Source organism: Apium graveolens, chromosome 7, assembly GCF_009905375.1.
Source record: "Apium graveolens cultivar Ventura chromosome 7, ASM990537v1, whole genome shotgun sequence".
Taxonomy (NCBI): domain Eukaryota; kingdom Viridiplantae; phylum Streptophyta; class Magnoliopsida; order Apiales; family Apiaceae; genus Apium; species Apium graveolens.
The window spans coordinates 3,648,314-3,675,777 of record NC_133653.1 but is presented as its reverse complement, the minus strand read 5'-3'; the positions used below and the strand labels follow the sequence as shown (position 1 = coordinate 3,675,777).

At 33.9% G+C, this 27,464-nt stretch overlaps 4 protein-coding genes across 5 annotated transcripts; 3 read left to right on the top strand and 1 right to left on the bottom strand.

Moving 5' to 3' along the window:
* Positions 1-332: 332 nt before the first annotated feature.
* On the bottom strand, positions 333-6,728 carry LOC141671936 (protein PEP-RELATED DEVELOPMENT ARRESTED 1, chloroplastic). The gene is made up of 9 exons (XM_074478385.1): positions 5,988-6,728; positions 4,922-5,077; positions 4,733-4,801; positions 4,460-4,630; positions 1,913-2,056; positions 1,568-1,726; positions 1,414-1,479; positions 1,097-1,156; positions 333-738 (listed from the first exon to the last, which is right to left on the bottom strand). The coding sequence occupies exons 1-9, from the start codon at positions 6,324-6,326 to the stop codon at positions 694-696; spliced, it is 1,209 nt and encodes a 402-aa protein (XP_074334486.1). The 5' UTR covers positions 6,327-6,728; the 3' UTR covers positions 333-693.
* Positions 6,729-13,039: 6,311 nt separating this feature from the next.
* On the top strand, positions 13,040-15,095 carry LOC141672898 (uncharacterized protein At5g48480). Its single transcript, XM_074479592.1, has 2 exons — positions 13,040-13,365; positions 14,610-15,095. Exons 1-2 carry the CDS (start codon positions 13,094-13,096, stop codon positions 14,842-14,844), a joined length of 507 nt encoding a protein of 168 aa, XP_074335693.1. The 5' UTR covers positions 13,040-13,093; the 3' UTR covers positions 14,845-15,095.
* Positions 15,096-19,487: 4,392 nt separating this feature from the next.
* On the top strand, positions 19,488-20,909 carry LOC141672210 (uncharacterized). 2 transcript variants are annotated; one of them, XM_074478750.1, is made up of 4 exons: positions 19,488-19,586; positions 19,716-19,935; positions 20,155-20,365; positions 20,653-20,909. In XM_074478750.1, exons 2-4 carry the CDS (start codon positions 19,768-19,770, stop codon positions 20,697-20,699), a joined length of 426 nt encoding a protein of 141 aa, XP_074334851.1. In that variant the 5' UTR covers positions 19,488-19,586; positions 19,716-19,767; the 3' UTR covers positions 20,700-20,909. The 2 variants fall into 2 exon arrangements, with proteins under 2 accessions (XP_074334851.1, XP_074334850.1); XM_074478749.1 differs by having other exon boundaries at positions 19,500-19,586; positions 19,707-19,935.
* A 2,525-nt stretch (positions 20,910-23,434) lies between these two features.
* Positions 23,435-26,895, top strand: LOC141670781 (uncharacterized). Its single transcript, XM_074476779.1, has 8 exons — positions 23,435-23,696; positions 24,443-24,599; positions 24,868-24,953; positions 25,168-25,295; positions 25,546-25,611; positions 26,153-26,262; positions 26,391-26,456; positions 26,533-26,895. The coding sequence occupies exons 1-8, from the start codon at positions 23,599-23,601 to the stop codon at positions 26,833-26,835; spliced, it is 1,014 nt and encodes a 337-aa protein (XP_074332880.1). The 5' UTR covers positions 23,435-23,598; the 3' UTR covers positions 26,836-26,895.
* The last annotated feature ends 569 nt before the right edge of the window (positions 26,896-27,464 follow it).

The window sequence follows — 27,464 nt, the reverse complement described above, 5'->3', positions numbered from 1 at the left end:
TCGTGAAATAAAATATTTTGTAATATTCTACATGCAGTACATATATAATATTCAAGATTTTGAATAAATATAATTATCTTTGCAGAACATGATTCGAAAATAAAAAAAAATTATAATATTTTTATGCAAAATTTTACTTATAGAACATAAAGGGGTCTCAAAAATCTCCAACAAAAAGGTGTTCTCCATACAACTAGCGAATCTAGTTACTTGTTAATCTTGTTACAATGCTAGTGCTAGGATAAGGAATGCTCATTTCGAACTTCCTCTTCCAGATAGCAGATAATTTAGACAAGAATCAAGAACATCAATGTTTAAGTTAATAGTTCATGAACTGGGAACTTGACTATAGTTTGAGAATTGACATCCCAGATGGCATGCCTGGATACATGCAGAATCACAGCTCCCCAACCAAAACCGGGGACAAGATTAATTTAAAATGTACTTAACATGAATTACCAGAACAAATAAAGACTATAAAGATCTCTTTAATCTGTTTTCGGTAGAAAATTATAGCATTACATTCTGGGATTGGGGTGAGAAAAAGTGAAAGCATATATGCATTACCAATATATAAGTCGGTCTTGAAATTACCTATCTTGCCTACATATAATCTCAGGATGAAGAGCTGCGGTCAAAATTGTATATATACACGTAACTGGTATATATATTTGGTGCCTGCCATGGAACTAGCTAAAAAGCTATTTCCTGAAGAACTTGAAGAGTATTCTGATGGACCTGCAAGAAAGGTCACGTGTTTTAGAGAAGCTGAAGTTCTTATCGAAAGGATAGTCTATTCTATTTTACACGAGCGGCATATAGTTACAAAGATGTGAAATTGGAACAATGAACTCTGTGCAGTCGAGCTTCAGATACATAAATTATCTGAGAACAAGGACTTTAAAACTTGAATGCCTTATTCGAGGGACTAGTTGCTTGGAAATTAAATCTATGGGAATAGATTATATTGAGAAACGAGGCAAGTCATTTTTCTATAATATCAGTAAAAATGTGTTATTCTTGGAAACACGTGTTTACAAACTTTTGTGTGTGGTCTGTGTTCTGCACGTGTGTGTGCATAAAGACAGATATTTACCCATTCAAGATGCTGTGCTGTGATACCGGGGACATTTCCTGCATATATACCACCTAGCACCTACAAATCCAGCAAGAGAAATATCAAGAGAGAATCAGATACACTCTTGCATTACATGTCCAAGATGCATTTTTAACTTATATATGCAGCCGAAATCAATGTATAAATGGTGGAAAATAAAAACCGCAAGCTCATGAACTTTAACAATGACCATGGCTGAATTAACAAAGTCAATGTTGCTTCTTTATGCATTTCCTCTTTTGACACATCTCAAGACAGGAGTTATGTTAGTAACAAGTAAAGGAGTTGTATGCTACCTTTGTTACAGTCTCCAGAAACATGCCTGGACGCACAGGCAACGGTTTGACTCCAGTAAGACTAGTCTGTATAATGTCAAAAGGGTCAATCACACAGAAAACTAGCGAACGTTATTGGAAATTTATTATGAAAATAGCGTAACTTATAACTCACCCTTCCAGCAATTCCACCTGGTACTTTTCTTTCATTTTTACTTGCTTCTTCATCATTGGAGTCCTCTGCCCCTTCATCTTTTCCTTGCATAACATTTTTAATCATCTCACGCACAGTTTTCCCAGGTTTCAGAGCAACAAGTTTAGTTAAAAAATACACCTGCAGTTACAAAATTGAACAAATATTGGAAAGTAGGAAAGAAGGCACTAATTGTCAAAATGACAGAATTTTGAAGTACATATAATTCAGGGGTACTTGCGTAAGTCAACAGGAATGAATTAACTAGTAACCTCACCAAGTCACCAACAACACATTCACTGTTCTAATATGCGGACAAATAAATACCTCTGGTTCAGGGAGTGTACTTAAACCACGGTCATTTCTCTCATCCAGTATTCCACCTCCCATCATATTACGAGCCTCTTCTCTTATCAAAACAAGTCTGGCAAGCAATTTTCGGTCAGGAACAACAGCACGGGTTTCCATTGTCTGCAAGGAAATAATCAGCTGGCAGATATAATGCATAATATAAACGGGCGGGAGTTTAGGGAGGGGAGATTCACTTATGGGAGAGAAAATACGGGATATAGCCAACTGGTACCTTATATAACCGCATGCATAACTATAAAGTAAATATGAGGGGAGATTCAATTAATACGGTAGAAAGAATTTATGGTCTAACGTACTGGCACCTTATATAACCGCATGTTTTCATCATTCTACGCACTAGTTTTAGCATAAAATTTACAGTTATAATCGGTGGCGACAGCAGCAACTAGGACCAGGGTACTCCAATATACAAACCCCCAAAATTTAACATAAAAAATTTGCCAGGAGGGATTTGAGAACATGCCCTGCCTCATATAACAGACAGTTTAACTAGATCCCGCAGTTTTCAGAAAAAATAATAGTGTGTGGACAGATTTATTGTCTTATTTTCAGTTCTGGTATACAACACGGAGATACACGAAATATATAATATCATAATGCAAATTATTTCTTTGTAAAATCAATCTTAATATATTGCAAATGATAGAGATTATAACATTTAAAAATAAATTATGACATTGAAAGCGTGTTAAATCCTATAAAAGTAATAATATCATATAAGAGTGATATTTTCATAATATCATATTATCTTTTATCATATAAGATACCTGATACGAAACTCGACTTTTTCTTCTAGTGTCATGTATGCCTGTATGGGTTTGACAATTGTTAAACGACATGAAATCAGAAGACACGATTAACAGGTTTAGCTAACCAATTCGGCAGCCTCAGCACCGTGTAAATTTGACATATAGTAATATATCTTATATTTCAGGAGGCGCTATAAATAGAGATATCTGTTAGTATCACTTATCATAATATCTTTTATTATATAACATATATGACATGAAATTCGACACTTCTTCTAGTGCCATGATGGGTTTGACATATGTTAAACGACATCAAAGCACATGACACAATTACCAGGTCTAGCTAACCAATTTCGCAGCCTTGGCATCATGTTAATTTAATGCATAGTATCAATATATCTGATATTTCAGGAGGCACAATAAATAGAGATAGTTTAATTGCATGAGGCACTTGAACACACTCTACAGTCTACACCACGCATGGCCAACTCGGCTATGAAGGGTTAGTGACCACATGTTATATATGAATATAAGTCCTTCTAATATCAGGATGCCAAGAAGTACCCTGGTTATACTTCCAGAAACAGTTCAACATAGTGAACTCGACTAACTTAAGACAAAACATTGGTTACTGGAAGCAGAAACTCTGTCTAATAATGCCTCAAATAGGGAATAAATCAAAAGAACTAATTATGTATTGGATACTTGCAATTATTACATTCATCACAATTTACTCTCCCAACTTATATCATTGACATTTTAGTACACTGGGATACTCCAAGTCAAGTGATTGTGTAGTAGAACTGGTAGCAACTTATTTAGGAAGCTGCTTCTTCAAAAGTTGGTCAGTGCTGAGCCTTTTAGTCTATTACATAAGTCAATTTTGTTTTGATCTAATATCACTAGAAAAATCATTGAATGGGACATTGCTGAGTAATTTTCCCTCCAATGCTCTTCCATTGCCATCTCCATAATTCCCTCCAAATTTCTCCTATTTTTCTAAAATTCACTTCTCCTCTCTAAGTTCTAAAAGGTGTTGGCATGGTCGCGTACTACAATTACATTCAAGATAAAAAAATAACCTATTATCCTGGGGGGAAAACACGAGCAATACAAATTACTTGCAAGTTGCAATACAGGATGAGGGAAAGAGCAACTGCTGAACTCCCTGTAACTTCTAGAGCCCATACCATCCAATGTTGTGGAATGTGAAAATATATATATATATATATATATATATATCCATCTTCATCATAAATATTAGTGAGCCAATTCAGATCCCTTGTTATGTTTATGATATATATTTTCCTATTGACATAAAGCAAGAGGCGTCCAGGCCAGGTCCCAGGAACAAAAATCTAGGATATGATATTATCTCAAACTTTTCATCCAAATCTTAAAATCAAACATCGAACATAGAAGTACAAAAAAACCTTAAAATGTATAGAACCAAGGACCTTTTGATTTCTGTACAAGGGTGAAGGGGAGGTGAGCAGAACTCAAATGTATGGCCTGCATTAGGAGACTGTGTAGTCCAGGATGGATACGTCTATTTTCAAGGTGGTACTCAATCCCTTCTAAAAGTCTATTTTGGAAAAGATGGTTCTCTTATGTAAAACGTGAAAGTAACTTAAGTGGACGCATCTTGAAAATAACCAGTATGTTTTCCACATAGGTTAATTTTTAAGCGCTTAATATATGATCAAGGCTTTGAAGAAACGCATGCATGATGCAATTATTCTTAGCTTAATACCTCTAGTAAATCATCAGCCTGGTTAGCTATCTCATTTAGGTTTGCTCCTGGAAGATGAACTTTTGTGCCATCCTCACTTTTAAATGCACCACCACCTGCAGCAACTCGTCTAAGCAATTCATTCCTGCTTTCTTTCTGGGGAGTTCTACAGAGAAGTCCAATCACTTGAACCTGGAAAATGTAAAAAGAGAGATCTATCCCGGATGAGTACAAAGTTGATGCCCTTTAACAATTAACTATTATAAAGAACATTAGGTTAAGGCAAGTCCCTACATGTGGAGGGCATTTCTTTGTAAGATGTGACAACACGGTCTCCTTAATCACCTCCAAGAGTGCCTTGCGCTGGAACCATAATTTAAATATGATGAGGGCATACTTAGTTATATAGTTGAGTCAAAGAAATGTAAAATGTTAGACTGGTAAGTACGTTAGGCAAAAATTTAAAAATTCAAAACATGACACCTTGTCATCCTGGTCATTCTGAGCAAGTTGTATCATGTAATCTAGGGCCATCATAAATCCCGACTCCATCTCATCGACTCTCTTCCCTATCACTCCTTGTGCAGCCAACTGCACTGCCATCTCCTCAGATGCTTCATCCATGTTATCATCTTCCAACTGTATCAGTGTGCAGATATGAAACAAACTCCAATAATACATGAGCAAAAATAAAGATTTTTGAGATTATATAACAGATAAGTACATGGTAAAAAGTGACAAAGAAGGAGCGGGGTAATGCACAAGGTTAGTTGCAGAATCGCAATAAGTAGTTGAAAGGAGAATGATTAAAGCAGTAAACAACGTCTTGACTAATTAAGGGAACCAAAGAGTGTGGTTTTTAGTTAACAACTTTCAGACTTGAATTGTTTGCAAATAAAGCATAGCATCACAAAATCCAAATGTGTAGTTGTGGTTTGGAAATTTAACATGGGGTTAACAATGGAAATCATGTATACTGATACAGCTAGGTCCTAGACCGTGCACAAGTCTCCAGCCTCATCATGTTGTGTAAAAGGTCCTAAAGGAAGCATCTTGGCCCAAATTTTCATCAGGTGAAAGGTCCTGAACTAAGCATCTTTAGTTTTTAAAATTTCATTAAAAAGAAAAATAATTTTCAATTTCGAATTCGTGGGAGGGGGGAATAACTAGCAAGTAGATTGAAAAATGAAACAGCTGTGTTAAAAAAAATTGAAATTTACAGTTGATTAATATTTAAAGCTAATAAACTAATATCACATTTCCACTTATTAACTCAGAAACAGGGCTAAGAATTCTTGAATTATCAAGCATAAGCACACTGAGAATATACAGAAACAAGCTTTAAGGAGATAAAAGAAGTGTAAGTGTGTGTGTCTGTGGGGGGGGGAGAGAGGGGGGGAGAGAGAGAGGGAGAGAAAGAGAGAGGGAGAGAGAGAGAGAGCGAGATAGAGAGAGACAGAGAGAGAGAGAGAGCGAGCGAGAGAGAGCGAGAGAGAGAGAGAGAGCGAGAGAGAGAGAGAGAGAGAGAGAGAGAGAGAGAGAGAGTTACAAGCTTGGCAATTTCTTCAAGAACAGAAGTGACTTGTTCTCCACCTTTGAGAAGAGCCTGATAGTGAGCAGAAGAATCAATAGAAGGGTCCTCTTTTTTACCCTGGAAGTGATTTTTTCTTCTGCTATCTCTATCATTCAATTCCTCTTGTGAATATCCTCCTCCAACTTCATAACTCGCACTACACTTATTCACCTTCTTCTTCTTCTTGTTAATTTGCCTCTTCTCATTAAACTCAATCCATGATAATGAATTCCGGCGTTTAGTAGCTAAAGCACTGTTAATTATACATATAGGAAATATAGGAAATTTACAAGAAGATAGTAAAAAAGAGGCCATTGCAAATGTGTCTCTCTGCTCAAAACTGATACAACTACAAGTATGTAGTAGCTAGTAGCTAAGATTTGTGAATGTATTGTGGAGTGTAGTAGCCATTGCACACCAGGTGTTTGATGAAATGCCGAGCTAGAACGAGATAAGGTGAACTAACTTTTGGCGCCTTGGTGAATGTGCCTGTTATTCGTCAAGTGCCGGGCCGAATAACGAATAAACCAGTTTCTGATTCGTTCACGAGTTACACGGGCCGGTTCGCGTGCCGGGCCGGTCCATTCGCGATTTCTAGGAAGCTGATTCGTGTTCGGTTCGCCTCTGCAGCCGGTTAGTGCCGAATAATTAACCGGCACGCAACGAACTGAGTTAAGCGATTTTTTGGCGAGCCGGTTCACGTCCGGGCCGAGTCAAACCGACCGTCTGGCCACCTCTAGTAGCTACTAGACACTCCAATCTACAAGTAACAAGCCTTGGATAAGCCCAATAGTTAAAATGATTGGGCTGCACATTACTGGCTACGAGGCACTCGCATGTTTTATTATAGTTATATTAAAAGTATTATTGATGGTAAAAAATGCAAAAAAGTATAACTGATGATAGACCTAAATCATTTTCACGAAATTAATTTGCATGTTCTATTTAAGATGTCTAATAAGCTACTTAAGACATCCAAAACGGTAAATCCATCACCAACTATAAATTATTTTATTAACCCACTTATTATTGTTTTTCCTGTCATATTCGCTTTTTTGTACGCGTATCTAAATAAGTATAATGAAACTCAAATGATCATTTTCATATTGTTAGATATTGAGTATAACACGGGGTGGATGTGTTTCTTTATATTTTTAGCCTTTTTAAACTTGTTTGGATATTGTGTGAACAAAACTGTTTATATTTGCAAAGATATTTTGTTAGAGAAATAAATCAATAAGCACAGTATTCAAAACTCACTTGATTTGTATTAATTAAGTTTGTCTTACTACAAATTCTGTGTTCTTAATAATATAAGAACTCAGTTTCTTCCGCGAGAGAATACAGGAAGATATGAATCTGTTGGTTTCTTATAAACTAGGGACTAGTTCATGCTTTATACACTAGCATTACAGATTTACAAGACTTGCACTAAAATGTACTAAACTACTTTCTAAAACAACATTTTCTATTTTCATTTATAGCCTTAGCAAATCTGTGCAAAATCTTGTAGGTCTGTGACCATCATTTATCCAGTTAATCTTGGCCCTTGATCTTGTATTTTTCTAGCTATTTTGTAGATTTTTCAATCTAGTGAATAGATAGTATGTTGACTGATAATCTTGAATCTTGAACTTGTCTGCATTCTGTATTTGAGAGGCATATCGAGATCTCCAGTTTGTTCAATAGAGAAGTGACATCTCGATAAGTATAATGATTTATCGAGATCTCTGAGTTCTCTATAGGTATATTTGACTTGTCGAGGTCTCTTGATATTTGCATGTGAAATGACTTGTCGATATGTCTGAGATCTCTACATGTAGAAATGATTTGTCGATATCTCTGAGATCTCTACATATATATTTTGACTTGTCGATATCTCTGAGATCTCTAATGAAAAATTGACTTGTTGATATCTCCAATTCTTCACATTTCCATTTGACTTGTCGATATCTCTGAATTCTCTACATGTAGAAATGACTTGTCGATATCTCCAGTTCTCTACATCTTCATTTGACTTGTCGCTATCTCTGAAACTTCTCTATAAGTCATTTCGGACTTCTCGATAAGTCATTTTGGACTTCTCGATATAACTTGATATGTGACTTGTCGATATCTTGGCTTATAACATTTTTCATAAAACAGTTTTATTCAACTCCAAATTTCTACACTTTTCTATGAGACATGATCATAGCTTGGTCTTCTTCCAGAGTTTATTCCTTAGCTTGAATCTGTTCACAGAAAAATACTTCAGTCTAATCTCCTAACTTTTTTACAGACTCAATAAATACAATACATAATACAAAATTGATTATCAAACAACTAAATCTCAGGATTGTCAATGTGACTTAATTTTGTTATTATACATGCATGTCTTGCCCAACACATATTTAGCATTAGCCTGCCCTTTCTTCATATCAAGAAATACAAATAAAATTTTGACATTTCGGGATTATACTGTATGTATAATTATTCATATCATATAAACTTCTAATGGATATATGACTTTACCGGCATATTAACTTAATGTTCGTGCACAACATCAGGATCATGGTTACATTTTAATTTATATGAAATTTATTATAAAATTAGGATTAAACATTCATATATTATATATGTTAGTGTTTGTGCCCTAGGAGACAACACTATGTTCTATCGATTATTCCTTTTATAATTTATTAACTCTTAATTTACTGCAATATAAATGTTAGATTAATAAATGTCCTTTGAATATGATATACAATTCTATATCTCTACGTACGTGACTTAGAAATGAGATTTATGAGAATAATATCAATATTCATAAAAGCCCCCTAGTCGAGTATTATTATAGGGGACAATAATAATGCATTAAGACTCATATGTTTGTTGACAGATGATCACATCACATTGATCATAGGTATGGTGATACTAAAGTCAAAATGCAGGCACATGTATTAGATATATTGTGTTGGGTTGACCCGTTGTGAGATACTACATGTTTATGGTGTCATAAGTTATTCTCGCAGTGATAATGATGTAATGGTCCTTAGACCTAAAGTCATTATATTTCTATACGATAATTAATATAATTTGGTTCCATTAAAAGTTATCATTGTTCTGGTAATGATAAAAGTGGACGTTGGGTATATTATGAATCGTTTGAGAAATATGAATGATCTAAATGAGATTTAACCCTCATATTTTAGGAGGATGACATATTACATGCCTCCTAGTTTAATCTATAATATTTGGTCATAGAGATTATATTAAATTGTACATTGTCACGAAAGGTTTAATTGAATCATCGATTTAATTATTATTACTTGGGTAACAATGATGTATCACTAGATTTCGCTCATTGTTTATAATTTTAATATGAGATACTAAAATTATTGCTAACGTAATAATAACATACAGGTTCACACACAAAGAACGCTTTAAGGAGAAATAATTTAAATTAAATAAGTAACTTGTTTTATTTATGATATTAATTAAGTATAATTTAATTAAATAAAAAAATAAAATAGAGAAATTGCTTAAACTAATTCCGAATTAAATTATTAATTAAATAAATGTGACTTAATTAAATAATAAATTGGGATTTCATATTAATATTAATTATAATTAGATTATAATTAGAAAGCTCATTTTTATCTTTATATAAACTCTTTCAGGGATGATTTAATTATATAAGGATACATGGTTTACAAAACCCTAGTCATTCAAGGAGAAAGAGGAAGAGAGGTAGATATGGAGTTTTCGGGTGCTAGTACACATCAATCCTTCAAGAAAAGCGTTTGTGTGGATATCGTAGAGCGTAGATCGTGAGAGCGGAATACATGGTGATCCAACAAGGTTTGAAACTCCATTAATCCTCCATTAAATAACTCTTAAAGCTTCTTTAAGGTAAAGATTCTTACTACGAATTAAATATCTATTTTCGCATGTATCCTACGCAGGGTTTCGATTTTATTCTGGTTTTAATTTAATTTTACATCGTTTACGTTGCGTTTATGTGCTTGAAATCCTTCAATATAGTGATTTGTTTTATAATATATATTATAACAAAATTATAATTTATGGATCATATGCTATATTATGTTTCAAACTCTGAATTTTAATATGCTATAAACCACGATATCTGAAATTTTTAAACTTAATTATTTATTGTCGTGTTAGTTTGTTGGCTCCTCAAGTTCCAATTTTAAATATTGTGCAGGTTACGCAAAGTTTTGCGTATATGATAAGTATTGCGGATGTAATAAGTATTTCTTGACGCATTCATATAAGGGTGGAATTTGCGTACAAGTTACTGAAGGACCTCGCACCGGATCAGAAGATTGTTTTTGCATAACCAGATCGCCTCCTAGACGAACCAACACATGATGCATATGTTATTTTGTTTACGTGTGATACTTGATCAATGCAAAGAAAAAGACAAATTTATTTAATATTTATTTAATATTTTGAATTATATATAATGTCGAGTTTGATGATATTATCACAATTTTTAATTTTCATTTTGAAGGTTCACATTTTTATTTATATTTAATAAAAATTAATAAGTATTATTTATTTAAAATTCCTTGAATATAAATATTCATTTGAACTATCAAAACTTTACTCAACATATAAGTCAATATTTTATGACCAACTTCAAGGCCCGATTTCTTTGAGAATATATAATCACACATGTAATTTAAAAAGATGACTTTCATGTAATTTTTAATATATATTGTTATGAGAGAAAATTGATTATAACACCCCGGAATAATTGTGTTTGAATAACTGAATTACCTTTGGTTTTCGGGTAATTATGTGGTTGTAACAGTTTGAACAAATGTTCAACTGCATAAATAAAGTTGGAATTGGGTATGATTAATGAATTGAATCAACAAAGATCCAAGTAAAATGATTGAGAAATTCCTTCTCAATTCCAGCCAAATGTACTTGGAAAATAATCACAATGGTTACACGTGTCAATATGTGTAAAAAGTGAATATTCGGATCCCTTTGCCAATTGCCTAAATGCTCTATATAGGGATCAAGTTCGATGTATTTCTTTAGGGTTGGACTCCATTCCTCGGCCAACAATCCACATTTTTGATAAGCCAAAACCAGTTCACACAGTTAATCCAACTGTTTTCAAGTGAGGTTCAATGTCCAGGTGTGGCTGGACACCTAGAAACCTATTTTAATCCATTACCAAGACATGATTTTCATGAAATTTATATGTCTATCCTTTAACTATTAATGTTTAACGCGTTTTATGGTGATAGAACCTCATTTAAAGTCCATTCCATGAAGATATGAATTGTTTTCCTTCATTGTAGCAGATCCTAAAAACCCATTTCAATCAAACTATTTGTATACAACAATACACATAAAATATGTGAATTATATGTTAATAAAACTACTTGTAAATCAAACACGAAGAAGAAAATAATGATTTACCAATTTTTTTGGGCAAATGTGAATGTAGAGCAGAGAACTGATGACAATAGAGATGAAATCCATATATATATATATATATATATATATATATATATATATATATATATATATATATATATATATTAATACACGTATAAACCTAAAAACCATGACTATTTTTCTCTGTAAAATACGCACCTTTTATATTTCTTAGAAATAATAATGTATTTTTTTCATTTATCTATACGGGAAGTTTGAATACATGTGGGGTGTGTGGATTAGCCACTTCCCTTAGTTGATGGGTAATAGAACTTAGCAAGTAATTTGTACTTTCTGGGCTTCTAACAACTAAACAACTCGATCTTTTACATTTTCAGGGAATTTCAAATACCTGGCTAAAATAATGTTAATCGAACAAGCTCTAATATAATACTCCCTCTGTCTTTTTTATTTATTTACATTTTCCTTTTTGGGATGTCCCATCAATTTCTTTACATTTCAAAACTTACCAAAAATAGTCAATGGGTCCCTCCACTTTCCCACTTTTTTTCTCTTTTCACACTACTTTTATCCCCACTATCTCCTTTTTATACATTAAAAATCAATGGGTTCCACCACTTCACCCACTTTTTTTTCTTTTTTTTCTCTACTTTATACATATTTTTTAATCTCCGTGTCCAATTCTTTTGATAACAAATCAAAATGACGGAGGGAGTAACTTTTTATTATGAATTTTACATCCTATTTTCCTCTAGTACTATACAGAGTATTAGTATTTAGTTGTTTTATTATATATCAAAATGACGGAGGGAGTAACTTTTTATTATGAATTTTACATCCTATTTTCCTCTAGTACTATACAGAGTATTAGTATTTAGTTGTTTTATTATATATCAAAATGGGTTACTTATCCAAGTCTCGAATCATTTTTTATTATGTGAATATTAAAATAAATATAAATTTATATACAATACGAACTGCAGCACACATGTATGTGTATAAAAAAGTTAGTTACCGAATCCCAAACCTTTTTTTATTTAAATATTAAGATAAATATGAAATTAAATGTAGGAGCCACTTATGAATATATTAAATGACAATTTATTTGAAAGAGACTCTCGCTCAAGTGGTCGAAGTTGTAAATTTGAGTTTGGATGTCATGTATTTAATTTTTTTGACAACAAATTTTTGTATGTAATCAAAAGATAATATGGAGGTAAAATTGTAATTTTGAAGTTGCAATATTATATATAATAGATTTATATTATGATCATTCAAATAACTTATAATTTGAACCGTCTAAGTTTAATCATCTAATATGTCTTAGATGTTCTTTGGGATGAGTCATGATCGAACTCAGAACTTGAAACGATAGATGATAACTTTATAATTACTTGAACTATTCAACCGTGCTCGATTTATGAAAATATTTTAGTTGTATATATTTAGTTTTTTAAAAAGAAAATGCACGCCGATCGAAAAGAAGGGAGGATCGGGTAAATACAAAGGGCCGAGTAATTCGGAAATTACCAAATGTACCGTGACAACTAACCACGCTTCAAACGGTTCCGCTTTTCCGCAGTTATAAAACCACACCCCCACTATTCTATCATCTGCTCTCTCTCTCTCTCTCTCTCTCTCTCTCTCTCTCTCTCGTACAGTTAGCGATGGCAGAAGAGGCGGTTAAGAACGGAGATTCTCACAACGGAAACAGCAACACCAAGACGGTGTCGTTTTCTGCATTTAAGCCTCAGCTGTTTGTGGAGGATGGTAAAGTAGGTGATGCCGTACACTTTTATAAGGCCGCGTTTGGTGCTCAGGAGGTTATTCATTTCACTCAAACCAAAAGGAAGCCTGATCAGGAGCTCCCTTCCCTTATCTCTGCTCAGCTCAAACTCGGTTCCACTATTTTCATCGTCTCTGAGCACTCATCTGCCATGTTAGCCTCTCTCTCTCTCTCTCTCTCTCTCCCTCTCTCTCTCTCTCTCTCTCTCTCTCTCTCTCTCTCTCCCTCCTTCCCTCCTCTCTCTCTCTCTCTCTCTCTCTCCCCCTCCCTCTCTCTCTCTCTCACACACACACACGGAACTATGTTACTGTAAGATCTGTGTAAATGTAGATGGAACCATGCCAATTTAAATTTTATTATGTACTGTTTTATTTTTTCTTGTACATGATCTGTTTAATAGGAGAATGTTTACAACTGTTTGCGGACTATATGGGGTAATGGCCGTTTGTATCACAATTTGGGGAGAAAAGGCCCTGAATCTCACGCGCGCTGAAATATGGCCTTTTCTATCACTTAAAAACCCAATGTTTTTTTGTGTTTCCAATTTAAACGAAAAACGCATCTATTACTTGCGTTTAAGAGTCATAATTGATTTTATTTGCTTGTGAAATAATCCAGAAAACGCTGTTTAATTTTGCGTTAATGGTTCAACGCAAGATTTTGATGCGTTTATTTGAAGGCCACGCATCAGTTATTTGCGTTTGTGCTGATTCAAAAAAATAATATGGTGCACTTGGGAATTGAACACCGGTGACCAAGAGCACATAGGACTGATGTGTACCACACAACCACTACGCTAGCACTGTCATATGTAAATAAATACAAACGCAAAATTTATTAACGTTATTTAGTGATAGAAAAGGCCATATAATCCAACTTGTGAGATTTTGGGCCTTCTCTCCCCAAATTGTGAGAATAAGGGCCATAATTCGACTATATGCATATTTTGCTCACTGTTCATTTTCCAATCTTACCTGTGTGATTTTAGAGCCTGATTTTAGAATTGTTAAATCTTTCTCGAAAACATGTATATTAGTAACAAAGTCAAATATCAATTAAAATGAGATACCGCGAATGAAGACTATATATAGTTGTAGAATGTAAATCGCATATTCGTGGGAAATATGTTTTTATAATTGCTCACATGCTCTGTATTTTTTCGTCGTAATTGATTATGTGTAAATTGTAATTGATCATGTTAGAACCGATTATTGGATATTTATAAGTGAAAATTCACGTTAGATGAATAATTATTCCGACCCCAGCATAATAAGAATAATTTAATTTCAACCGCGGTATATGAAAATAAAAATGTGGCCTCAATAATATTCATTAACCGAGGTTTTAACTGTATGTGCCTTTCTCCTTTGTTTGAACAAGTGTATATGTATGGATAGGAACAAAGCTGGAGGGAGTGGATTATCATTCCTCCTAGAGACGGACGATATCGAAGGTGCCATAGCGAATGCTGTCAAGGCCGGTGCTGTTTCAAATGGCGAAATTGAAGAGGGTGAGAATGCATTGCGTTTGGGGAAAGTGAAGGACCCGTATGGTATGATGTGGGCGATAACCTCTCCCACCGTTGTGAAGAAGATGAAGAAGGGCGAGGAGGAGAACGTGGAAGCCGCTTAAAGCCCCCGGTCAGATTTGAAGTTTTCTGTTTTTCGCATTACTAGTATGTCAGTTTGGGCAACAATGTAGCGAGTAGACGATAAATACTCCATCCGTTTCAAAATAGTTGGCTTTGTTTTGACTTCGGAGTATTTTGTTTGTTGGCCTAGTTTCAAAATAGTTGGCTTTGTTTTGACTTAATTCGGAGTATTTTGTTTGTTGGCCTAGTTTATGAGTAATTTGAATCAATTTGCAAGTAGTAATTTCAATTTCGTGACTGACTGACACAATGGAGTTGTATGACCTCTCTCCTGTTTTTGGATTGCTCTTGTTTTTACTTTTGTTGCATCATGACTTTATTTTCAGTGTTTTAGTTGGCCTAACTTTGTCCTGCTACTGAATAGTTGAGATTAATTTAAGAATTTACAGGGTTGATGATGGATGAATTGTGTGATCACCTTTGTAAAGGACAGGGGCTAGAGTTAGTAACTTGTGCGGGCTTAACCGACAGTTCGGGACCGACTCGTACGAAAACCCGGATTTATTTGACCCGAACCGGTCCGGTTCAAACATGTACAATTCGTATCTCAACAGGCCGGTTTAGTGTTGAGGTTGTCGGTGTCCAATCCGTATGCAACCCGGCTCGGTTCGCACAGCCCCCACAAGTGGTCAGTACTAATACGAGTCTCACTTATGCAAGTCTTGTTCACCTAAAAGACTTTGATTTCTGACCGGATAGTCATCGCCGACAAACATGTTATATTAAAAGACTAGTTGGAATATCATTTTAAATTAGTACCACCTTAGTTCCGTCAAGATCCCACAATCGTAGTTCGGTAAAACAATAACTGTTCATAGTTCGATGAATAAAAATCAATTGAAAAATGTGGCATTATTGATTGTTCATTAGATCGATCAATAAAAATCAATAGAAAAATGTGGTATTGTTGTCATCCTCTCATCTTATAGTTATAGGCCATGCACATTCCATTTTCTATTAACTGCAGGATGCATGCATAGAGGCTCTCTCACATGAATAGAGAATCCTTAAGAACAAACTTGAAATGAACAAGGAGGGTCTTGGAGAGTTTTTGTGAATGAAGGGCTAGTGTATGCTGCCGTGTTACTCGGATTCTTCAATTTACCTTACCCGTGTTGGACATTCGACATCGGAATTAGACACATATTTTAGGTCAAAAACATGTAACTTCCAAAAAGTTGTACAGTCCGATACTCGAACACATGTCCCGCCCGATCTAAGTAACTTAGGTGTACTGCATCCATGGATTTATGTATAACTAATTGATTTTGAAATGTATACTAACCAAAGTAGTTGAAAATGATAAATGAGCCATGGTGCAAGGTTGATGATTGAAAATTTAAGTCCGCGAGTCTCCTAACACACACTACTCATGATTTAAGTTGTAACTTTACTCTGTCTCTGAAAAGCATGTTTGCAGATCATGATTCAAGGGCTTGCCTATTGAAGTCTTGGGCATAAACATGAATGAAAATCAGTGTCCAGGGTCTTGTCCTGTAACATTAACTACTATCACACAATCTTGAAAACTTCAACAAGTTCACAGCAGGGAGTGTGTAACTTTAAATTTGCCCCCCCCCCTGTTTATCCACAAGTTCACAACAAAATCCTAAGCATTATATCAGTGAATCACTGTTTACCAGTACAAGATTTGTTACTGTTAAGTGCTTAAAAATCTACTGTTATTCGAACACACACCTGACTTGTTACTAGTCAACTTACAAAGATCTTGCTTTTTTATGTGAAGGAACAGTTATTTGGATGCAAATCAAATCCAAAAAGTGCACTACAAAAACTGCAGAGATGGTATTGCCTAAAACAAGTCTACTCCACTCCATATTCAACTGCCCTTGTCCTTGTAATCTTGTATGTATAAATAGATGTTGCTTCTTTTTACTTCTTTTGCTTTTAAAGGAAGAAACAAAATTAGATTTAGAAAAAAAATAATAATAACAATAATTCTTGTGATAGTATGTTTCGGATTGCATTCGGATCGGATCGTGTCCATGGAGCCGATTTGTGTGCATATTTAGATAATGGTTTTAAAGAGGCCTTCTTCATCCTTTTTACACCATACCTGGAGTTTTAAAAAATGTGGAAATTAAGGATCTGTTTGGCAAATCTTATAAGCCACCTTATTGGCTTATAAGCCCGTAACAGCTTATTGACGAGTGTTTGTCGGCCCAACTTATAAGCTGATAAGTTGAATGTGAGTAACGACGTACTTTTTCTCAACTTATTTTTGATTTTTCCTATTTCTATCAATTTTAATTTCAGAATATATATTTTTTTAAATGTTAATCTAACTTAAAATATAAGAATTAAGATAATTATATATAAAAAATATTTATTTTAGTTCATTTAAATAAAAACAATTCTGACTTATAAGTTAAATTATCCAAACACTTGTATAACTTATAGGCATTTTTCAACTTATCACTCATTTATTCAGTTTAAGTCATAAGTTACTTATTTTAAGATTTCACAAACGGACACTAAGTTCAGGATGGAAAGTAAGTTGAACGAAATTAAAATAGTTTCACTTTCATTCAGAATCATGCTTCCTTTTTTTAAAAAAAAATGAAAATAAATGGTGATAAATACAAATTTGACGTACTTTCACTTCAAAGAATGAGATGAAAATACCCCACCTCCTTATCACTTACTACCTTCTGTTTTAAAAACTCGGGAATAAGACCTCAATGTAAAACAACAGGTCTTCTTCATGTTCTTTAGGTGCGCGAAAACTGGTTCACATTATTATCAAAAAACAATATCCACAAGTCTTTATGTTTAAGAGGGTGTATGGTAAAGAAGAGTAATGGAAAATGACAAAAGGAAATTCAAAAGGCCAGGCCAGGCCAGCTGCAGTTGGCTGGTAATTTGAACTTGTATGACAAATAAAAAAACAGAGGGGCAGTAGAGAAGAATGTACAGTGTTAGACAAGGCAATGCAGTGGAGTTTTCTTGATTTATGTCATCAACCATTTCAAGTAAAACTCACTGCTCTACTAACAGTAATTTCTCATTTCATTTCTTTGAGTATACGTGTCATATGAGATCATTGGTCAATTTTACAGTTCATTTCATATTACTCTCTTAATCCCATGTTAGTTGTTCTATTTGACTTTTCTACTTAAATTATTAAGGTTCTTTGACCGCATATTTCCGTTAATTATTTTTCAAATTTTCTTTTATAAATACAAATTTAAGATTCAACTGTATGTAAGTATATGCAGCAATTTCAAGAAACAAATAATGAAAGATCGTCATCCTCAATAAAATTTCAACCTCTCGATTAATGAAAATAGGAATGAAATTCTAATTTAAATTATGAATAGTGTAGGAGTCTGAAATTCTATAATACTGAATTAGTACTCATTTGAATCATAATATTCCAATCCGAATAACGAAAATGAAAAAATCATTCTGATTTTGGTTAAAATCTCGTGATTCAAACGGACACGGGTTCGTAACGGGGTGTCTACAATTTGTCCATGCAGAAAGAGCCAATCTGGTTAGCATGGAGGTCCAAGTTGAAGAAGCAAACGTAATGGGTCCTACGTTTATTAAATGCGTGGCTGGTTCTGGATGAGATTGACATTAATTGTAAGCTGACATCAACTGTTTGACAATGCAGATGCACCAAAGTTTGAAATAACTCAAACAACAAATCAGTCTATCTACTGCACGTGCCACCAGCGTGCATGATTTTGTTAACAAAAGTTTACTTTCATATTTTTCATACAATTAAAAAAACTCGGTACATATTTTAAGTGGGTAAGGCTTATTTCTTGTTATCCCAGGTTCCGAGCTCATTCACCCCGAGATTTATTAGGATAAATACTCAATTGTAATATATATAAGACAAATTAGACAAAAAAAATCAACAGAAATTTAACTAACATTTCTATAAAGATAAAATGTAGATTTGTGATTGTGATTAATATTACACATATAGCTCAAGTGATAAGAATTTATCTTCGAATTTATGAATTCGTTAGATATTTTATATCCTTACACTTGACAAATCCAAAATTTTTATTACTCTATAGATAAAAAAAAAACTATAATAATCCTTATTGATTATTTTGAAGTTGGTAGTCTATCTATAACTATGTTTTCAAGCCTAAATTAGCTTCCACCAAATTTTCATTAATAAAAAAATATTTACACAAATACTTTATAGTATCTATAAAAGTTCTTGATTTACATGAATTTGTCCCTTTATTATATTACATAAGATATAATAAACTTTATCCCTAAAAACTTATCTCTCACTATCCAACTTTTTAGCCCTCGTTCTAAAAATCACCGATTTTTATGGTTAATCACCCGATTAATCGTTTCAATTTTCTTTACCGATTCGATTTTATAATCCGATTAATTACTTAACTTTTTTCTTATATTAATGTATTTAGTTTAATAAATTAATTATTTTTGTATTTTATTAAACACATCCGATTAATGCTCCGATTAATCAATCCAATTTATCACCGATTATCTGATTAATCACTAAAAAATTGTTCTTTTAGTTATTTTACCGAATAATGTCGATTTTCGCTTTTTAGAACAATTGTGTGTTGCAGTCCCCTATAAAAGCCAATCAAACACCAACAGACACAATCACAAGCAAAGTGACCAAGAGAGTCCTCTTGAAAGGTCTATTTTCAATATTCATTCTATCAGAGAGCTAACTAGTACTTCAGTATAAATGGATCCTGTAAGTTTATTTATGCACAAATGCTACTCCTACATTTGTACACATATCAACCACTTTTATAGTTTTGTTTATGCAATATCAGTGTCATTTATTTAATTTTTACGGTTTGAAAAATGAAAGATGTTGCAGGAAATGAAGAGGAGCAGGCAAGTGCCAGCATTTGGGAGCTGGGATTGTAACGATGCAGCTGATCTGCCTTTTACTCAGTGTTTCGAAACAGCTGCCAGGCCTAGTTCTAATGCTCTTCGCTATAGCTTACTCCGGTGACCATGATCTCTACCTCTCCGGTGACTTGTACCAGAATCACATTGTCACCCCTGCCATGATTATTGTTCCTCGTCGCCACGGAGTAAGCTTCAATTTTGATACGTTAACTATTATTTCGAAACGGAGAGAGTATAAAAAATTATCTGTATCGGTATTTTTAATGTACGATGTATAGCAGGGAAGAGGCGGAAACAAAAATGTTAAACACGGGAAAAAAGAGGAGACGGAGACTATTAATTTGAAACGGAGGGAGTATAAAAGATTATTTATATCGTTTTTTCTAATGTGCGATATTTAACAGGGAAAAGGCGGATACAAAAATGTTAAACAAGGGAAGAAGGAGGAGAGGGAGATGGTGAATGAGTATGGCGGTTATGATGTTAAGGAAGCACCGAGCCGATCTCGAACACAGCTTGATGCAGCTGCTAGGAGAAACAGAGCACCACCCAAGCCTGTGGATGAAGGACTTGTACAAAATTTCTCCAAATCTCCTCTATTCCAGAACCAAAAAGGTACTAGTAGTATATATTTATGTATTGTGTGTGTTCAATAGATAAGGCGGATGATAAACGATTTCTGTAACGTATCATACCGGGGAATGTGAAAATACGGGCTCTTGGATCAATGTAATTAGACCATAACTGAAAAAATGTCAGCCCTTGAAATGTGGAGATAGAGAGACGGTGACTAATGTGTTGTTTCATATGACTAAATTATGTCCCAACCATGGATTTTAGTGTCATTTTTTTTAATAATTGAACTTAGTAATCTATACTACTCCATTGTTAATTGGTTGCAGAAGAGGGGACTTGGACTATTTTGTTGCTGCATGGAGCCAAGTTGTGAGTTCTGATGGGGGGCACAAAACCAACAAGACCAGAAGATGCATATAATATTAGTAGTATTAGTGATAGTAAATAAAGTATGAATCAGGAGGATGATTTGAAACAGGACTTGTAGCCATTATAGAATGATGACTGTTGATGATTAGTCATCATTTTGTAAAGGATGATAATTAGTTAAGTACTATTAATTAAGTATATTTTGTTGTTGTCTTGTTGTTGATGGACTGACTCATCACTTTGTTAAGCTTTTGGATGTCAAATCTTGTTCTGGCATTTCGTGTTTAGTTGAGCAGAGGTACTGTTATTTCTAAGGTCTTGTAACTTTCGAAGCTACAGTTGTACGGTGGGTATTTATGTGTGGGGACCCGTGTTCGTAAAAATCGGGAATCGGGAAGATCGGTCGAGTTATCGATTTGAGATTAATTAAAATCGGGGATTAATCGGAATAAAAATCGAATATATTATAATATTAAATTATGTTTAATATATTATTAAGATTATTATAGTTATTTATAAACAAATATATTATTATCATAATTTTCTATAATTATTCATATTTAAATTAATATAATATTTTAATTTTAATAAATAGTTATATATAGTCCAATAAAAAAAGTTCGTAAAAATTAATCGGATTTCAAAAATTAGACCAATAAATACTTTGCAGGAATTAAATGATTGAATCAGAGATTTTTAGAACACTCCGTTGAACAAATGCTTCTCCTACTAAAGCCTTCTGGAGAAAATAGTAGCATGTTTCCTCGTGTTTATGACCATTCCTGGTCTCTCACTTACACATTGAAGCCACATTTTCTGCACACCTCTGTCATTTGTTACCAAGTAGTATTCACTTTCTTGTTGAGTTTTTAACTTTCTCTTCCACCAACTTCATTGTCATCCGAGTCGATGCAACTGATCGGTAAACTCGACTCCACTCGGTAAGAAATTAAGTTCAAGGTTGAACAGAATAATATGCTCAATAAATTTATCAAGTCTATTCGAGTTAAAATAAGAAAATATGCTTGATAAGTTTTGGCCTCGTTTGTTTTGATATAACACAACTATATAACTTGAAATTCCTTTGAACAAAAAATAGTTACAATGATTAGTTTGTTGTATTTTAGATTAAGTAAGAGAACTCCAAATTCCAAGGTTTTTGTGGTTATCACAAAATATTGGAACTTAGTTATCACAATCCTCCATTGTTAAATGTTGGAACTTAATTATCACGATTCACCGTGGTTACCGCAAGTTACATAGTTATCTAATATAAAAATATTAATTACTTAACAAATTTAATTACGTAACTTAGAGCATCTCCAACCATGAAGACCCCTTAGCTAAAACCTGAGGTGGCATACTAAAAATAAAAAATATAATTAATCTCTTCAAAAAGTCACACTCCAACCATACTTACCCTTATCTATAATTATAGCCAACCTCCTCGTATGCATGACTATATTTGTCAATTCACTAATAATCTGTAAGAAATTTGTAAGAAGGTTATATATCAGTTATTACCATATTAAAATGATACATTCTATTTATAATAATCTAAAATATCAATAACATGTTATTTTTAAATTATAACCAACCAATATAGCCAATACCATCGAAGTAATATTACAAGTTTAACAAATTTTACATAATATCTTACAGGTCCAATTTAGTCAACCATTATAATCAACCACATTGGAGATGCTCTTATAGTTGCATAATAATAAACCAAAGACTAATTTTTTAATTATCTCAAAACTTATAATTGTAATTTAGTTACGTAAAAGTTAATGTTCCTATCTAACCACGTAATTGACGAACAAACGAGGCCTTATCAAGTTAGTCCAAATGTTACAAGTGTTTGACTCAGATAATCACTTGTCAGGATTTATTGTCCAAAATGTCTGAAGTCATATTTTTAACCTAAATATCTTCCGAATACATATAGGAGAGATGTGTATCGACCTCTAAAATATTTGAGACGTGACTCGATTCAATCCGAACCCGTCAAAATTAAATATATTTCAATATAAATTTAAGTAAATCTGATCTTTATTTGATTCGTTTTCGTTAACAAGCTTATTTTCAGATTTTTAACAAACAAAATAGAAGACAACGAGGAGAAAGGAAAAAAATTGGTAGAAAATAAGTGGGAATTTTTTATTTTAAAATATTGTAATTTTTATTTTTATTTTTGAGACATATTTTAAAATTATTTTTAAGGGTTAAGTTTTATTAATCCAAAAACAAAAGTGTGGGTGATGGCCAAAAATACCTTTTTTTAGAAGTTGTAACAAGAATACCACTTTTTGGAGTTTATGGCCAAAAATACCCTTCTAATACGCATTTTAGAAATGGGTAAATCTATTACGCATCTGAAAAATGGGTATTACATAAAAAAATTAAAAAAAAAATAAAAAAAAAATAAAAAAAAGAGAAGAACATGTGATACGCATGTCACAAATGCGTATCACCAGAATCAAATGGGTGATACGCATTTTGTGAATGCGTATGTTATTTTTTATTTTTTTTTTCAATTTTTTTTAATACGAATTACCCATTTTTAAAATACGTATTAGTATACCCAACTGAAAAATGCGTATTAGACGGGTATTTTTGGCCAAAATTTTAAAAAGAGGTATTTTTGTCACAAACTCTGAAAAAAGAGGTATTTTTGTTATTTTTTCAAAAAGTGTGCTAAAAAATAAAATAGAAATGGTACTATCGAGTATGGGAAATTAATCCAAAAAAGGCGGTTGGTTTAATTGGGTTTCCCAATAAAAAGCAATGGCGCTTAATGTGTACATTAACCATCAGTTGCATTCCCGCCCTTTTTATCACTAGTTGCAGAGAGGAAGAAGAAGAAGACAGAGAGAAGTAGTAGCAGTTAGAGAGGAGAAGGGATGTGTGGGAGAGCACGTTGTACTCTGCGAGTGGATGATGTACCTAGGGCTTGTCATCTCAACCCTCACCGCCCTCTTCGTTCTGTTGATACCCATCGGTAATCTCTCCGCTCTCTCTCTCTCTCTCTCTCTCTCTCTCTCTCGCTCCCTCCCTCCCTCCCTCTCTCTCTCCCTCTCTCTCTCTCCCTCCCTCCCTCCCTCCCTCTCTCCCTCCCTATCTCTCTTTCTCTCTCTCTCTCTCTCTCCCTCTCTCTCTTCCCCCGGTACTGGTTAATTTGCTGTTTTCATATTTTTTAATAGTCAGCACATTTTCAATTAGTAGGATTATATAAATTTATATACTATAATTCTAAACTCTTGTTGCTATTCTGATAATATTCAGTTAGAAATAGAATTAACTTTAGTTTAAATGAAGATGGATATTGTTGGATTTTTTAAATTGTTTTTAATACTCATAGCAATCCAGCATCAATTTAGTGCTATGTTTGGTTGGAGATAATTAAATGGAATGGCGATTAAATGGAATAAAAACCTACAAATAAAGTTCAAGGAGGTAAGAGTGAAAAAAAATGAAGAAATACTAATTAAAATGAACTATAGTATGATTGAATACTTCATGTTTGATATTCTTTTTTAATGTTTCATCATTTATGCTGAAAATGCGCCATTACCAAAATAACTTTCATTGCTTATTGGGAAGACAACACATTGCACATCTATATTAATGCTCATTTGTAGCATGTCAATGGTCCATCACATGTAACTAGTGGCATGCAATGATTAGTTTACGAGTGAGTTTCGAATGGGTCTGATCACTAATTTTCTATTAAAACTGAAATTTCAGGTACCGACCTGCTTATAATGTCTCCCCGGGGTCGAGTTTACCTGTTATTAGAAGAGACACTGGAACCAATAGTCAAGGAGTTGCTATTCACTGCATGAAATGGGGGCTTATACCTAGTTTCACAAACAAAACTGAGAAACCTGATCATTACAAGATGGTAGATATGGTTAACTTACAACTTATATCCGTACAATTTCATATTTAATATTAATTCCTTCAATTTTAGCAATTACCTCGTACATTATAGACTTCTGTTACTAGGATTCCTCTCACAGCATATAGTTTTTTTTTAATTAATATTATTATTTGTTTCTTCCCTGGTACTGTGGCTGTTCAAGTCTGTACCTTGGGTAGATAGTATTTTTTACATTCTAGTAACTATCAGCTTGAAGCTTCCAGTATATTGATAAACATTGGGATTTCAGTTTAACGCTCGCTCCGAGTCTGTAACTGAAAAGGCTTCCTTTCGTCGTCTTGTTCCTGGCAGCAGGTGTCTTGTGGCTGTTGAAGGGTAAAACCATCATGTCTTATCTCTCTATATTTTGGGTGCACCGGGTCATTACTAAAGTAACTTGCACAAGAGTTGTTAACATGTATAGGAATTGCAAATAATAAAAATTGGCCATTGATGTTTATTTGCTCTTTTACAACTGACAAGAGAAGACCTTTATCATCTGGTCAAGCATCTATGGCTGGATTCTATTTTCTAACTATTCCATAAAAAGCACTTGCTTTATAGATTTTACTGAGTGGAAGAAAGACGGGGCTAAAAAGCAACCTTATTACATTCATTTCAAGGATGGACGCCCTATGGTGTTTGCTGCACTATATGATTCTTGGAAAAATGCTGAAGGTAAAAGCAGCTGAATAAAATTGCCTATATCCTCAACCTTTCCCTAATTGCTACTTGTTTAAACTTCAAAATCTTTTTCTATCTTTTACTTGTTGACGACTCCTAAGGGGGGGGGGGAGTTGTTAACTTCTGCAGTTTGTCTTCAGTTAGATTTTTATAAAGTGGTCTCTACATTTCTTCAACAATTCTCTGTTACATTTCTGCATGGCTGTACGTACATAAATACTAAATAAAGTTCTCAACTTCGCAGGAGAAGTTATTTATACCTTCACAATTCTGACAACTTCTTCATCATCAGCTTTAGCTTGGCTGCATGGTTAGTCACTTCAAGTTTCAATTGTTTCTTGCAGCTTACAGGTTCTGTAAAGCGACTATTGAAATGTTTAGCAGTAGTGTATGCTGTGATACTACCAATTTACTTGTAGAAGCATATCGAGTCGAAGACTCTTAGCTTTTACTTTGATGATACACATGTAAATCAATTAATTTGTATTGTATTCAAGGTAAAGCAAAAGGAAACAACTGGCTAAAAGGGGAGGTGTCCTAACAGTACCAAATTCACTGTAAATATGTGTGTTGGGGCATAAAATTATTTTAGTTGACTTTTGTTGTGCTCTGGCCTCTGAGTTTATTTTAAATTGGAAATATATGTATTCTGCAAACAGAATTCTGGAGTGCAAATGGCATCCACAAAATTGGTTATATAGTCCCCTTACAAAATGTAGTTAATTTCTTTATGCTGAGTTTATTTCTTTATGCTGTTATCGAATGACTTTTAAATTGTAATATGATATCATTCAGATGCTTTGGGATTCTTTTTTACTTGCCTGTATTACTCACTAGTTATGCTATTGCAGACAGGATGCCTGTTATTTTAGGTAACACGGGATCTACTGAAGAGTGGCTAGATGGTTCTTCATCTTCCAAATTCAGTACAGTCCTTAAACCATATGAAGAACCAGATCTGGTAAGAGCTTTTTTAAAACAGTAGTAGGTACCCGAAGGCGTTTATTTGACTGTTCAGTGTCATTAGCTGATAAATATATGTTATACGGCATCAAATGGTGAAATTCAAATTTATATCTGGATTTCTAGATATGGTATCCGGTGACATCTGCAATGAACAAGCCTGCTTATGATGGACCAGAGTGCATTAGAGAGGTATTTTTAGATCTATTAATTTATTCAGAAATGGGCCTTGTATTATGAAACGTATTAATAAACTCTTGATTTGCAGATACAATTGAAGACTGAGGAGATGAAGCCAATCTCAAGTTTTTTCTCAAAGAAAGTATGTAACAGTGATGAATCTAAACCTGTAGTGACCAATGCTTGCAGGGCCTCCATGCATGCTACTCCTGCATTAACCTCTAAAGTGGAGCCTGATACTGAAGGGAACATGGTCAATCAAGGCGACCAACAACCTCTTGTATATGGAAGTAATGAAGATGTAAAGTTGAATGTTGCTCAGGCTCAGCTTGCTAACCAGGGTGCACATCAGTTCCAGCTTAAGCGAGACTATGAACAGTGCTCCTACTGAAGAAAAACCCTCGGTTGAAACTGACCGTCCTCACTCTACTCCACCAAGAAAGAAAGGAAATCTTGGAGGTTCAGGTGCTGGTTCTGGACAGAAGTCACTTTTTTCTTACTTCGAAAAGGTTGATACTTTGCACTGGTGATGCAAATATATGTACATATACTTTGTCCTCTTTGTTTTGGCCAAGCTTAGTTGAAACGGTCGAAGATGCAAGTTCTCTTGTGGAAGGAGAAATCTTAAAAGAATCGCTCCAGCATGTCCAACCGTACAAGGTGAGAATATATAAACAATCTCTTTCTTATCCGCCCTTGAAATGTGTAGACATTGCGGTTTGCAGATTGTGTAGAAACTAGAAATGCTAAAATCAAAGTGTTGCATCACTTTAAGCTTGTTTGTAATAACATTCTCTGATCTATCTAAAGCTGAATATGACTGAGAAAAATTAAATCATTTGTCAGTGCTCTGTATGTTATTTTCGCAATTACAAAAATGCCTCTTCGTATTTCGAAAATTTATTATGTAAATTTTGTGTATCTAGCAGAAGTTATTATGTGTGTGATGGCTGGAAAAAATCTTAAGTTCGTCACCAATCTGCAGAGATACTCAGTTCACTGGTAGATAGCATGAAGTGT